The sequence below is a fragment of the Strigops habroptila genome, chromosome Z (genome assembly GCF_004027225.2).
Source record: "Strigops habroptila isolate Jane chromosome Z, bStrHab1.2.pri, whole genome shotgun sequence".
NCBI classification, from domain to species: Eukaryota; Metazoa; Chordata; class Aves; order Psittaciformes; family Psittacidae; genus Strigops; species Strigops habroptila.
Window position 1 is genome coordinate 62,726,571 of NC_044302.2, and position 16,169 is coordinate 62,742,739.

The window sequence follows — 16,169 nt, forward strand, 5'->3', positions numbered from 1 at the left end:
GTATCTGCTGACTGTTATTTTTCTGTTATGCCATGAAAATATGCCCCAAAAGTTCTTGGCACAAAGATGAATTATAGAATAACATAATGAACTGGAGAGATGGTGCTGCGATTATCTGGACTGATTTCCTGTACAGCACAGACCATTGGACTTTTGTGCATTCCAGCTTGGCTGTTTTTCTGAAAGATACGCTCCAATTAAAAGTAAAATAGGAATCACTGTAATAGTAAATTCACTTCAATTCTTGATTAAATTATTCCAGTTGTTATTCTCATAGGAGTGGATGGAAAAGGTGCCCTGTTCTGTTCCTTGCCAACCTTCCACTTTCGGCATGTGGATGTTGTTACATATTTGCTGGTTATCTTGAAAAGTTATCTGTTACTTTCTGTTCTACGCTTTTGAGTTACTTACTCTCTTTGTACCCTTAACAGTTCCAGTTTTCTCATGAAGGCACATACTAGGCATGGCTCCAGTCATTTAATCAGGATCAATTCCAAGCTTCTTCATGCTGTAGGCTAAAAATCAAGAGGCAGAGTGGCTAAGCTAGCTTTTCCCCAAGTCTCAATGTGATAAGACACCTGGCTTGGAGGGACACAGGGTGGTTGGGAAACTTTGCTTTCTGGTTTGCTGGTGAGTTCTACATTAAAATAAATACAGTCACAGTGGAGTGCCTGCTAGTGATTTCTGCTGCTTCGATCAGCCTGGCGTCCTAGGCAGCAGTTTCCCTTGTGTAGGTGCAAGTTGTCTTAAATGGTAAAAGAATGCCTTCCACCAATGTCATAGCTTTTCTGTGAGCACTCTTCAGTCGTTTGTGCAGGAAAGATGAAGGTCAACAATAAAGTATTGCATGAGATAAATAAATTGGCAGATGAATTTTATTGTAAAGAGAGGTTAAGTAAGTGGTGCATATAGGGAAAAGAAATCCAAATTTCACACAAAATGATGAACTCTTTTGCTTCTCAAGAGTGATATTTTGGGGTCTTACTAGATCTTTCCATGAAAATGTCAATTTAGCATTCAGAGCAGTCAAAAAGAAAGTTAAGAAAGTTAAGAAGAAAATGCAGATCTCTGTGCCACTGTATAATCCTCTGCTTACCTAAGCCTGTGTGATTCTGGTTCCCCACTGCTAAAACTGTATAGCAGGCCTGGAAAAGGATGAAGAAAGTTATGAATAGTTACAATGAAGACAAATCAGTAAGAACTGGTAAAGAGACAGGGAAGGGGTGGTTATAATGGTCTATGAAAGCTGGAGTAGCTTAGAGAGAGCTGGAAGAGGTTGAGTTAGCCTTCATTTCTTCAACATCAGGAACTGTAGAGCACCAAATGAAGACTGAAAGCAAAGCAAGGTGGTTCTTCACAGAAGATTAGTCAAGCTTTGGAATTCCTTCCTGTAGGATTGCAAGCAACACGAGAATCTACTCAAGTAGGTTCAAGAGCTCAAGCAGTCATGGTCAAGTTAAGGAAAACATCTCTCTTGAGGGTTATTAAATACATAGAAAACACATAGATCACAGCCTCACTGATCTGCAAGTGATTGGATGCTGGAAGATACACATGAAGAGGAAATACTGTGTGTGCTTTTAGTTGTCCCTAGATGTCCAATTTGGCCACAGCTAAAGACTAAGATAGAAGGACATTTGGTCTGATCCAGCATTGTCCATTGCTATAGAACTACCAAATGTATTTGAAATTCTGATAGTGAGGCATCTGTGTCAAAAATGGAGATAAAGCTGTTGTGCTTTTTGATTTTACTAGCAAGAGTCACATTAGCCTTTGTAACCTCAATATGGCATTGGAAATTCATGCTCAGCTGTCCACATAATCTGGTTTCCAAGTCCATTTGAATTGTTTCTCTCTAGAGTAGAGTTCTGTCTCTTCCCCACACCTCCCAGATTGTTGAATTTTCTTTTGTCTATACTGAAGCATGGCACTTACTTTGCCAACATATGTAATGAGTTATTTGGGAAGAAGAGGCTCATACTCTCCTACATTTGCAAATATATTTTTTAAAGCAATATTTTGTAAATTACCTCTATATTACAAGCAGTATTTAACTCATGTTAATATGTAAAACTAACAAGGTGATGTTTACTATGGGAACTCAGAGGGGAGCTTAGAAATTATGAGAATTCATCAGGCATTTTCTTTATGAAATGTTTTATAAACAGTTTGCTGGGAAGGTTTGCAACACCAGAACACAGACCTTCTGTTCCTCCCATAGAGCTAAGTCGTAACAAATTTAGAGTCCATACCTAGGATTTGCAAGACCAGTGACAAAGCTGATTTGGGTGAGAAAGAAACACTCATTAGCTCTCTATCTCCTGTCCCAATGTATATAGAGCATTTGGAATAAATTACCAAAAGCAGTACATCAGAACATATGATCTAAAATGTCAGTTCTTTGGTTCCTCCATTCATTTTCTATCTCTTCAAAAGTAACAGCCATCATTAGGATAGAGGAAAATGGGTTTTCCAACACGCCTTGTCAAAGTAAATCATTAATGAACTAGGCAGGCGTTTAAGATGCATCTTCTGTCTTGTCATATTGTTTTTAGCAGCCCAGAGTTTTCAACCAATACATCAAATTTCATGCTTGGTATTTCATAATATCCAGTATTTTCATCAAGACTCTATTTTCCAGTGCTACTGCTGATAAAGATGGCTGAGAAATCAATTGTGCAGTTGGGAGTTGTGTCGTACCCTTAAGTCTCTTTGCTTAGAGGGTCTTAGTACTTACCAAAGAAATGACAATGAATCTCATTCCTTTCCTTTTGCCTTTCAAAAGTCAAAGCCAAGTGCAGAGTGATCTGCTTCGCTGTATTTGAGCAGGTGACAGGAAAGAAAAGATTGGGCCTCTGTGTCTATGGATTTTTAAAAACTCAAGGGAGAGTAATGAACAAGAAATGGCTTTCATGAAAATGTGGAATTTCTTAAATAAAATTCATTGGGTCTATTCATTACTTAAACCAATGATCTAGTAGTGAATTAAACAGAAGCTGAGAATGCAACATCTTCTGAGCTTGAGGAGGGAAATCGTATCAACAGAAGTCTAACATAAGATTCTCTGTATCTCTCTTTGAGCATACAGTGATACTCTTGCATTTAGAATGGTCTATTTATTATTTCATAAAAGAAGACAGGAAAAGTTTGAAAGAACCAGTCTAGCATATAAAGCGGTATAGCTAAAATGTAAATCTTAAAGACTGAAATGTTAAAGATAATCTTGTAAACTAAGGTACATTTTGGGGAATCATCTAGCATATTTAGATATTGGACTATTGCTAATTGAGGCCTAAATATTCTTAAAGATGCACTTTTACTTAAAAAATTCTTTCATATTTCCCTGTGTACTGAATTAAGGAGAGTATTTAATGTGGTGTTTTCACTGATAAGTGATTTCTTAATTTTAATGTATTTCATGGGATGTCCTTAGAACTGAACTGCAGGGAAACTGAGTACTCAGAGCTATCTTTTATTATTTAGAATGGTTATATAAGTTTTGTTCTCAGTAATTTTTTTCTCAGTGTATTGCAAATAATTGTGCTCAGCTCTATCTGATGAAGCTGTTACACATCTTAATGAAGAGCGGTCAGAAATAATGTCCACAATTCAAATCCTGCAAATAGTTTGTGTCCTGTATGTGCATTAGTAAGGCTGCAGGTAAGTGAATTTTGAGGTCTGGTGTGGCCTGTCAACTACTTAAAGAAATGTCTGTCCAGCTGATTTAAAAAACAAACAAACAAAAGCACAACAAAAAAAAAACAAAACAAAAAAACCACACAAGCAATATATTGTAGGGAGTAGTAGGTGAATGTTGTATGTCATATTAAGTACTGAGTGATGATGGAGATGCAGCATTGTGTCCTGAAAGTAACAGTGAAACTGTATTATACTTCTCTTTTTGTTCTTGTAGCATGTTGCAGAAACTTAATATGGCCAGAAACCTCATTTTCTCCAGATGCTCTTAACGTGGAGTCTCCAAGGACATGATGTATTTCTTGATATTTTTAAGTTTGACGCTCGTGTGTGTCTTAAGAATGACACAGTATGTGATTTCATGCAAGGTACCTGCTGATGGCATGTCACGTATTTTCGTTATTCAGGTCAGGATTTGGTGCATCAGAAGTAATGAAGTCAGAAGTAAAATTCACCAGGAATGGGAAGCTGTGTATAGGGACGAACTGACACAGTCTGATTCCAGGAACACAATTTGTTTTCAAGAACAGCATAAGTTGTTGGCAGTCTTGGTAGTTCAGATGCACAGAGGCAAGCTGCTGCTTTGTCTAGAGCTGTTTGAGAAGAGGTAAGTAATAGTTCTCATTCATAATGAATATTATCTTTTTACGAGACAGTCCTAGGAAAGAAAGACATTTTTTCTTTTGAGATGCTTTTGAGATCATAAAGTCTAAATCATCTGGATCCTGTCCCCAGCTGGCTGGGCAGCAGAAACTCTGTACATGATTTTAAGAAATGAGTTAGGATGCAGGAACACTGAATTGCTCAATTACAGCAATTTTGATGCATTGTAAATATCCAGAATTGTTTGTAATTATTCACTGCATAACTTCCTTTGCACAATACATTCTTGTTCTCAGTAATACAAGAATTTTTTGTTTCCAAGAGGTTGAGGTATTTTCTGGTAGAACTGCAGAAATAAATAAGAGGAAATTAATCTTGCAGTATCAATGTTTACTCCTTCAGAACTTTAGTATCTTAATAGGTGGGTTTGGAGTGGGGGGAAATCTGGTGAACTTGCACCAAAATCTAGTGAGCTTGCACCAAAGTGTAGAGTGTAGAGGTTAAACATCCACATTCTTGTCCTTTTTTGGTTTTTTTGGGGTTTTGTTTTTGGTTTTTTTTTTTTTTTTTTGTGTGTGTTGTTTTTTTTTTTCTGTGTATGCATGTCTTCAGTTGGTTGGAGAACCCTTTTTTGACCCCAGTAGCTCTTACATATATAATAGTCACAACTTTAAAAACCAATTTATGTCACTTTTTTGTCCCACAACTGACGGTTTCCGCTGTGAAAATTCCAGTGTTTTAAATCCGTGCACGTCAGAAGTAAGAAACTCTATGCAAGTTCTGTCTGAAAACTGGTTTTCTTGGACTAATATTTGAATTTGTTTCTTTGCCAGAAGATCATTCTATTTCACTTAAATGCTTGCATTTTGATGTGTTTTCTTTCCTGACTGTGAATTCGCTAATTGAGACTCTTCCTCAGCCTAGGAAATCTCAAAGTAGTCTGTATCAACAGGAGTCCCACCTCTCCTACCACTTGAAAGGTTTGCTCTACACACAGGGCTGTACAGAACAGGCATGGAGGCTTTTGGATCTGTGAACCTTATTACTTTCAAGGAAGGAAACCAAGGCATGGATTAATTTCCTGTTCTTAGCCAGCTGCATTTTTCTGTTTTGTTTTGATTTGAGATGAACATTATCTAATCACAGATTTTTATTTCTTTTTTCCCCCCAAATTTGTTTCCTTCCTTTCAGGAATCTACACATATTGTACCTCCAGAGAACTTTATTCATGCTTTTCCTGAGTCCCTATAAACCTGAAAGAATGCCATTACAGTCACTGGTGGAATATGTGTACAAACCAACCAAATAGCAAAATCTCTCAGTAACTTTTTTCTTAATTTTAACTCACATAAAATGAGTAATGGTGTTTGGAAATAGATTTGTTTCTTCATGGAACTTTTTTTGAATGTATTCTGACTAATTCATAGGGCTTTTCTATTATTTTGTAAGGCCGGAATAAATTCAGTAAGTATTAAGTCTAGTTTCTGAAGCAAGAAGTATTCCATGGTCACACTATGTGCATGGCTGCTTTTCTTCACCTCTTGTAACTTTTAAACCCATCGAGATGTGTCAGCCAAAGTTACAGAAGAGAGACATCTCAAGGGAAGTTGGGTTCTGGCAGGTTTTATGATAAGGTGGCTGGATGAAGGACAAACTTGTGCAAGTATATTGGTGTAGGCAAAGGATGTGGCAACAAAGTATTGGACAGAAGACTGTATGTGAGGCGCTTGTGCTTGTGCCTGAGCACTGAAGAGGTATGAACACTGCATTGCTGCAGAACCCAAGGGCACATTGTGTTAGCTTTTTTGTGCTTAGAGCTATTCTTCTGATTTAACCCTGGAAACAATGACAGAGATTAATCCACATCTTCACACTAAACTTGGTTGCCATTTCTCATAATACACTGAGTAAATCAGAAGCTGTGTACAGGATTAGCTGGATTAAATTCTGTAGCCGAAATTAGTCTGTGTTCCAGAGTTACATAAGCAGCATGATTTATTCAGGAAAAGATAAAATTTCTGTTATGCATATATATTTTTTTTTATTATTTGAAGGGGATGAAAATTCAGTGTAATTAATTTTTTTAAGCACTGCTGGGGAACACAAATAGAAAAGTAATCTCATTAATTTATTATGCCAGTTGATTTGACAGTGTTATGTTACTGCAGTATAAGGTTATTCTGACCTGATCTTTTTTATTAGGATTTGAAAGAGCACTGATTGGAAACTTGCAGAGTTTACAATGTCCAGTGTATGTAGGAGAAAAGAATGAGGAATATCAGAATGTGTTTACTTTTAAAAGTTTCTTTCTTTTTAGGATTTTCTGGAGGCTTACACCAGCAAATCCTGCAGGAAGACAAGATACAGTTATTTCTGAATAGCTCTAGTAAAAACAGAATACAGACATATGAGATGGATTCTTCTTATCATCATCTAGTAGGAGTGATTGAATTAAAATATGTATTTTGGCATCACAGACAAGTAGATTAATTTTCCTGAATAGCACCTGTTCCTCAAATAACTGGCATCTTCTTGACATAATCTCTGCTCAGAATCACTGGAAATGGAGTAATTGGAACACTGAGACTATCAGGGGGTATCAGAGAAGTTTGTAAGGGTAAAGACTATGGAACATACATGTGCAATATTAATAGATAATATTAGTGCATTACCCACGTATGAAAATACAATGGCATTGTGTGGTATATTGTGATCTTTTAATGAAATTCACACTTTTTCTATTTTTCTCTTGTAAAAGCTGCATGTTCTTGAAAAGGAGTATTGCATTATCAAATAAATTATTTCTATCTTTTGTCCATTTCTCTTTATAACGATCTGGTATCTTCTTTACTTCTGATCACATATGTATCGAAGACGGAATAATTTTAAAAAAAATGGAGCATTTGAGCTAGGTTCAAATACAGTTAACTGATTTGTAGTCAGATTTCCACTTGATATCTCCACATTCTGCTGTTGCAATAAGGCAACAGCAACAGGGTAAAAATAACATGGCTCAAGAACAATGTTCTGTGAGAATGCCGGTTTTTGCCATTTGTGAGTGATTGGAAATACCCTTTTTGTGCCGTTTGGTACTATTGCACATAGTGCTAACATTACCAGAAAATGATGAAAACCCAGCAGAATTGAGATTAATTAAAGGCAGGCTGAGGAATTGCACAAAGTGTTATTTCTGAGACATGGTAGAAGATAAAAAAAGAAAAAAACAACAGCAAAAAAAGTTCCCATTAAGAAGCATGATAAACAATCCCATAAGTCCACATAATGAATTGGAGAGACTAGCTGACTAAAAGAAAGGAGAAATGGAGTGATTGAATATGTGTGTATCAAAGCCTGAATGAATGGTGTAGAAATCTATTTGATACCTCAATGTCTGTATTTCTGGGGTTATAAATAATGAGGCTACACTGGATGACAAGAGGTATTTTATAAGTTAGGCTAATTTAAACAATTTTGGGTTTACTTGGGCAAACATGGTAGGCTATACTTAGGAACAAAGAATGTTGATCTGACTGTATTTCAAACAGGATTTGGGGATAAGAGGAATTTAAAAAAGATTTGAAGGATTGATCTTAGAATATAAAGCATACCTTATCTGTATACTGCTTAGTATATACTGTTGAGGAAATGCAATCAGTTTGTCCTACTAGAATAGAAGAGCAAAATTGAATTGCTTTGACCTCACTAATTACTTCTCTGTCACTTCAAGTATTCACATAAAGTCAGAATAATTTATAAAAAACTTAATATATTAAGCTGAAATTAGGAGCATGAGCAGTAAAATAATCATTGTTGTTACCTGTGGTAGGAAGCCAGACTATGTAATTATGCATACTCTCAGAGGAAAAACCTGACATGCGAGTCAAGTCTGCTTTTAGGAAAAAAGCTAACCAAAGCAAACTCCTCGGTGTATTTTAAATTGGGTGATTTATTATAAATGTTAATTTTTAGGTTAGTTACAATGTGCTGATCTGATGCTGTACTAAAAGCATAAACGTTGCCCATTAGTCCTTAAAGTTGCTGAGAAATTTTCCCAACGCACATCCACATCCTGTGAAAACACAGGGTGGGAGTTGGTCAAATGCGTTTCTCACCCACTACAGAACCATAAAATCACAGAATCATTTAGGTTGAAGAAGACCTTTAAGATCATTGAGTCCAACTGTAAATCCAACACCGTCAAGTGCACCAGTAAACCATGACCCTATCCACCATGTCTTTTAAAATACCTTCAGGGAAAGCTTTTCAAATACCTCCAGGGGTGGTTACTCGGCCACATCCCCGGGCATCCCCTTCCAATGATTCACAATCCTTTCAGTGAAGAAATTTTTCCAAATATCCAGTCTATACCTCCTCTGGCGCCACTTGAGGCAATTTCCTCTCATCCTATCACTTGTTACCTGGTTGAAGAGACCAACACCCAAATTGCTACAACTTCCTTTTAGGTAGTTCTCCCCTGAGAGATAAGGTTCCCCCTGAGCCTTCTCTTCTCCAGACTTAACACCCCCAGTTCCCTCAGCTGCTCCTCACAGGACTTGTGCTCCAGACCCTTCACCAGCTTTGTTGCTCTTCTCTGGACACACTTCAGTACCTTAATATCTCTCTTGTAATGAGAGGCCCAGAACTGAACACAGGATTCAAGGTGTGGCCTCACCAGGGCCGAGTACAAAGGGATGAGAATTCCGCAGCTGGCATCAGCTAAAAATACTGTGCAAAGTGACTAATCACACAATGTCTGCATGAAAACTCTTTAAATATTCACAGGCAAACGTATCCAGATAGCCAGGATATAGATTTCCTTGATTTCACTTCCTAGAAAGATGACTAAGTTACACTAAGTAACAAAGGCAAACTAATAGATGTGGTGGTCTGATATGCGTATTTACGTGTTCATACGTCTTGCCTCTAAAAAGATTTTATTTTTCTCTGTGTATCCTTATCTTATTTCCAAGAATATTTCTGTCATAATCCAAAGATGAGAGATAGATAATAAAAAAGACATGGAGTTCTTGATATCCCAAATTCCAGTTATCACAGGTTAAAGAAATAGTGTGCTACTGTAACTTCTTGTTTTGATCAAACATAAAGTACCAGACCTTAAGGATCTGAATGGTGCAGGAATAACTATTGCTAGCTGATATTCCATTTGTGGGGGAAAAAAAGAAAGGAAGAACACTCTCTAAAGGAAATAAATTAATTTTTATCCTATTAGAGCCTCAAGGTTCATTAATCTATGTTCCCCTCCACAGCAACATCAGCTGCATTGATCTGAATCTTGATGTTCATGTAAATTGTTCTTAAAGATCTCCATAATGCAGATTGCTTTGCACACTCTCTTCCAGGGTTTATTACCATTTTGTTCTATCCACTATGATCAGACAAAAGGGTTTTTTCCTCCTCTGCTACAGAGATAGCAGCTCTCCTTTTTTTTTTTTCATTCTTTTTTTTTTTTTTAAGGCAGTGACTGCCTTTTCTCATATTTGGATTAAATAACTATGCCCTTTTATCTGTTACTTCTTTGATTTTGTCCTTTGGACACTCTTTAAGTGTGTGTTGAGAAGCAAAAGTAATATGTCACTTGTGGCCTTGCCATGTTAAAACAAAATGGAGTGGGCTCTTGTTTCTTTCATACATCTCATGTGCTGTCATACATCTCTCTGTGATTTTTTTTTCCTCCTTTTTTTTTTCTTTAACAGTATTTCTCATTTTTATTCAGCTTCTCAGTCAGTCTTTTCAACTCCTGGATCCTTGTTTGCAAAATTCCTTAGTTGTCTTTGTGCTCAAAAGCAATTTCCAGGAAAATTGCGGGTAATTGCATGGAGAAGTAGCAGTAGCAAGTGGTCCATTGTACGTTTTTGTTGCAGCTGGTACCTGGAACCTAGGACACAGCGTGTCAAAGTGACAGACACCTTCAGAAAGGAGTAAACAACATCTTTGGTTCCCACCTGTGAATGGAGGTTATGGCTCTTAAAACTTTCATGCTATTCAGATTGTCGTTATTGATCTTGAAAGTTGTAGTTCTGTTTGTGAGATGAATACTACTGAGGAATGGGAAAAATAATTTTAAGGAAATCAGCAATACCCCATCCCCCAACCACAGTTCTTTTTTTTAAGAAGCAGAAACTTGGCCCACTGTGTAAGCACTGATAAAAATTACACATGCTCTTACTTTCAACTTGATAGCATTACTGGCATGTTGCTTCTGCTTAATCTTATAAACAAGATTTCAGTGATCATTTACATTAACAGGAAGCAGTGTTGCATTTGCAAGTCTGCAGTCTGTCTGCAGTGAGACTGAGGATTTTAACACTGCATACATTTTCTGTGAAGATGAAAAGCAAAAGATAACATGTATAAAACCCACTTGGATTAATAGACCACTAGAAAATTGTGTTAGATCAGAACCATTTTAGTTCCTTGGTAGAGGGACTCACTGTCTTTCTAGATGCCTCTTCCTGGAGAATAAAGGAAAAAAAGTTCCATGTCAACAACAAAAAGAGTTGTTCCATCTCAATATATGCTAGCTACTAAATGCTTTAAGTCATGCTTTTTAAGTCATGCTGTGGGTTAGTAAATGTGGGACAGAATGCACATTCATCTCGCTCTTGCACACAGTCCTCTAAAACCATTCCTGCAACTGATGGCAATGGGTAGCCAGGAAAGAAACTAAAAACCAAAACTTATAAAATATTAAAACCACCATTTCAAATGGAGATCATTAAATCAAGCTGTGACCCAAATATTTTTGCACTGTGCCAGAAAATTATCTCTTTCTACCATAGGGTGAAAAAACGTACCAAGAAATAGAGGATGTCACTTCGTTATATCTGCGGATGTTATACTAATAGTTCTTGTTTCTCCCTTCCCCCTGTAAACTATAAGTGTTGTAAAATGACTTTTGGAAGCCACAGATTACATGTATATGTACTTGTGTATTTATATTTGTACCTGTGTGCGTATAGTTGTGTATTTATATGTGCACATACTTACTTTTAGTCCACGTGTATGTAATACTGTAGAAACAACTCTTTTGTGTTTGAAGGTGACCAACATTTACATATACATGGATGCACTCTCACACATAATTTAACAAAAGGCGAATATATAAAGATTAACTGCAAAGTGTTTCATTTCATGAAGAAGAAAAGAAACATCTTGTGATTGTCTTATGATATTTTTAGGTTAATCAGTTAAATTTTATGAAAGACCTGACTGTGAGGTCCTATTTTCAATCAGATTTTAGCCAAAAATTTAATGTTGCAAATTTTGATCTGGGTGGTGCTTTGGCCTGGTATTTTTTCAGTTGTACTTCTTAGTCTTGTTTTGCTTGCTGCTAGCTGGGGTACAGTTTACTATTCCTGCTTCTGTCATAGATGGGGGGACTAATAATGATTGAAAACTTAGAGAAACAAATTACTACAGCATATGCATGGCAGACAGCATAGGTTCAGTAAGAAAGATCCAGTCAAAGCTTACAGTAAATGGTTGGTGCACAACCAGGATGGTTATCAAATCATCATTTTCATTTGTGAAAATTTAATGTCCAGCTTAATCTGCTGTTCCTATCCAGTTATCCAGACTATGAACAGCCTGGATAGCCATAGAACAATGCACTATTAAAGCTGAATAATGAGAGACTGCAAAAAAAGCAATATTTATTTATCTTTAGAATAAATCTTTAGAATGTCCCAACTCTAAATGCTTGAATCATTTAATTCCTCTCTGCTTTTCACCTTACTTAATTCTCTTCATCCAAATGTTCTTTCACTTACTTAGAAATTGAAACCAACCATCATATGCTTAACGTTCATCTCTTCCTCTGGTCAGAATTCGGAGATACTGGCAATAGCAGCAGTGTATAATTTTATGTAGAGCTTAGCCGGTTTTTAGCTTCCTCTTGTTTAATTTTAAGAGTGGTTTGTTCATATTCAGTTCATTCTGTACCCAAAATATGTTAACAAAACAATCATAGGTACTTGTGTAGCTAATTTTAGATGTCTCTTAGTGCGTACTTTACCTCAGTAACAGAAGTTGAGATACAAAGAGACAAAACGTCAACCAGGGGAGCTATATGCAATTGTAAGTAATTCAGCAAAACTTAATCAAGAATTTTCAATAACAGCAACAAGAAGCTAACAATTGAAACTCACATAACTTCTCAGTAAAACTTAAAATGTTAACCATTAACAGTTAACTTCTACTAAAATTATATAGGGCCTGGGAGTAGCAGCTTTCAACCCCCATTGTAGTGAATTATAAAATCTCAGGGGGGTTTGTAAGTTTTTTTCCCCTAGTTTATGCATTATCTTTTTACTTTTTTAGAAACAAACACATCCTATTCATTATGTCAAATTAGCTGATGGGACTGTTTCAAAAATGAGATGAAAATTAGTATGAACGTAGTTTTACTAAAACCACAATGACTTCCAAAATATATTACATTCTACTCCCCAGAAGTTTAACTTACGGGCCTAACAATAGTATGAAGAAGAGAAAAGTATTTAATTGCATATTTCTGTATATTCTATGATGAGATATAACCTGTATTTCAGTGTAAATGTAAAAATGTATTTCAGTGTAAATGTAAAAACGTAAAACATTGTTCAGTGATACACACAAACTTCCTATTCGTATGGTATGAATGCTGTAGCTTGATAAATAATGTATTTCTGAAGCAATATACACCTGGCTGTTCTTGTAACCTCCCAATACTGAACAACCACTTTGTGTCCCTTCCTGTGAGCTTTATTTGCTGTGAAGAACCTGCTGTAGCTTCCAACTACAAGTTTTATTGAGTCATTTTGTAGTCTGTTTTGCCCAGCTAAATGAGGAAGGACCTGGGGTATGAAAGCAAAGACCACAAAATATAAATGCTCTGGAAAAATCAGAGATTCATGAGTTCCCACAGCGCTTTTAAAATCAGTAATTCTTGTTTTTACCACTGGGTACTTAGGAAACATTTTCGGTAGTTATTGCTCCTGAACAGACTGCTTTTCTCAGAAAGCTTTTGAAAGGAGTGATAACCTAGGTTATGGGTAAAGAAATAAACATGTATATAAATTCAGGCCTTATAAGTACAAAGAGCTTCATAAGGTAACATGTAAACCATTTTAGATTCTGTGTAACATTTAATTTCCTAGGAAATAGGACAGAGCTGCAAGGTATCAAATCAAATATATTTTTGTTTTCCAAGTGTGAAGATTGAGACCCTCCAAAAAGACTCTTTACTGAAATAATCTGTACTGTGTGTCATGTATAACAGCTGGAGATAAAATTTATTCATATATCTAAAAAAAGACAGTTGTCCCTTGTGGTGTTATCCATTTGTTGACTGGCAAAGATTTGTCCTTACTACAAGCTGTATTTAATATTATACTCATTCAGCTGGCATTTGTGCCTGTTTCTTGGCACTTTCAGAAACGACAAGAAAACTGCTTTTACGCAGTGGTATTACTGTGTGAAGTGAAAAAAGGCATATTCAAGGCCCCTCCTGATTACTTTGTTTCTTTTCAGTATCTCTTTCTGACGAAAACAGATTAACAATGGTGTGTTACACACCGTCAGCTGCCTTTTAATTTCAGAGTTAAGTTTGATTTCCAGTGGAGAACAACGTAATATAGATTTTTAAGAGACTAACGTATTTTTAGTATTCTAGTAAACTTAAGAGACAGGTTTTGAATGTATTTGCCAAACAATTTTACGACTTGCTTTGATATACATGATCAGTTTCTTTTCTTTTGCTTTGGTTTTGTAGTGTGTTTTGTGTTTTGTTTGTTTGTGGGATTTTAGGGGGTTTTGTGGTTTTTCTGTTGTAGAGGTTTGTTTGTTTGTTTGCTTGTTTTATGGGTTTTTTGTTTTTGAGGGTTTGTTTTTTGTTTTTCATGGAACAGCTCTATTCTCGTACTTCTGTTGTGTTCAGAATTACCCTTATTTTATCATCTGTGGTCTTTTCTTTACATGCATAATGTCATTAGGAAGTAGAAGTCTACTTAAAAAAAAAAAAAATCATCCTGAAGTAAGGCAACTTCAGGATAGTGATTTTAAATGTAAAAATGTTATAGCACTTTAATTTAACTTCTGCTGTGCCTGCTTATACTGTGTTTAGAGCATAATGCGCTATACATACTGTAATTAAGAGTGAATTCTGGAACTAATCTGTTGCTTGTATTTCATTTTAAAAAATTATGCCAATAACTGACGTTAGTATGTGCTTGTGCTGCTTTGCATTTCCCCTCTTTGCTCCATGGTTTGCTCTGTAAGCTAATAGACTCATTTTGGTTTGTTTTCTTATGTTAGTGAGCCCTTTCTGTTCTTTCTGTAAAGCACCTACTGTTCATGTGTTACAATGCTGCATATTTCCACAGTGTCTCTTGATGAGAGTGGAGTAAGCAGGAGAATCACCTCCCTTGATGGGCTGGTCATGCTCCTTTTGATCCAGGCTAGCATATGGTTGGCTTTCTGGTCTGTGAATGCACACTGCCAGCTCATGTCCAATCTTTCATCCACCAGTACCCCTAAGTCCCTCTCCGCAGGGGTGCTCTCAATCCATTCACCTCCTCATCAGTATGGATGTTGGGGATTGCTCTGACCTGTGTGCAGGACTTTGCACTTGGCCTTGTTGAACTTCATGAGGTTCACATGGGCCCCATGCCTCAAGCCTGCCAAGGACCCTCTGGACGGCATCCCTTCCCTCAAATGAATCAACTGCACCACCTGCTGTAGACTGATGGGTTATTTTGTATACTTAGAGGCAAAACTTAGGTTTATCTTTGCCACACCTCTTAAACTTAACAGAAGAGGGCAAACAATAATTATTTCTTTCTGTAGAGTAGTACCTTGGCTGTATTTCACTGAGATAGGTATTAAACAGAAGATGGCCTGTAGGAAGTTGATGCCTGATTGATGACTGTTTATGCTACATCAGGCTCTGGTCTGTCCTGAAACAAACCGAAAGTGTCTATACTAAAGAAAGTATCTAGAATTTTAGAAACATCACCACTCTTATAAATTGGTATTAAAATTTAGTGAGTTTAAAAATAGTAGGTTTATAGCTCCTTTTGACTTTTGTCAGGGTCCCATTTTACAAAGAAAAATCATACCTGGATGACAATAAGCAAGATTAACTTTGTTAAAATATTCAGTTGCAGTAATTTAACTTGAAAAAATGAATGCATTCAAGGATTAAAACTACTCATTTTCTCCTAGGTTCCTTTCTGTTGCTGAGTCTCATTGATGGAAAGAGTATAATAAAGGGGAGAGTGTGTACTGCATGCAAATGGCAATCCTTTCTCACAATAGTGTAATAATTTAATTGATTAGGAGAGTGCTCAGAAGATCAAACAAGTGGAAGTGGATAAGGTGACAGTACTTGAAAGAAAACAAGTTGAAGCAATCAAGAAGCTCTGGGAAGACCCAGGAATTCAAGAATGCGATGACAGACAAAGGGAGTACCAGCTCTCAGACTCTAAGAAGTAAGTATACTGCATAACCACAAGGACAAGTCAGACTTAATGCAGGTAGTCATAGAATCATTGAAGTTGGAAAAGACACTCAAGATCATTGAGTCCAACCGTTAACCTAACACTGCCAAGTCCACCACTAAACCATTTACCTAAGCACCACATCTACACGTCTTCTAAACACCTCCAGGGATGGGGACTCAACCACTTCCCTGGGCAGCCTGTTCCATTGCTTGACAACCCTTTTGGTGAAGAAATTCTCCTAATATCCAGTTTAAACCTCCCCTGGCTCAACTTGAGGCCATTTTCTTTTGTCCTATTGCTTGTTCCTTGGGAGAAGAGACCAACACCCACTTTGCTAAAACCTCCTTTCAGGTAGTTCAGTTCCCTCAG

At 36.6% G+C, this 16,169-nt stretch overlaps 1 protein-coding gene across 1 annotated transcript in view; it reads left to right on the forward strand.

Annotated features, from left to right (window-relative positions):
- LOC115601034 (guanine nucleotide-binding protein subunit alpha-14-like) overlaps positions 1 to 16,169 on the forward strand; it is a 60,503-nt gene that overhangs the window by 37,793 nt on the left and 6,541 nt on the right. The window contains 2 exon segments of the mRNA XM_030470559.1: positions 15,637 to 15,788; positions 15,834 to 15,836. Of these exon segments, the coding sequence (XP_030326419.1) occupies positions 15,637 to 15,788; positions 15,834 to 15,836 (155 nt within the window).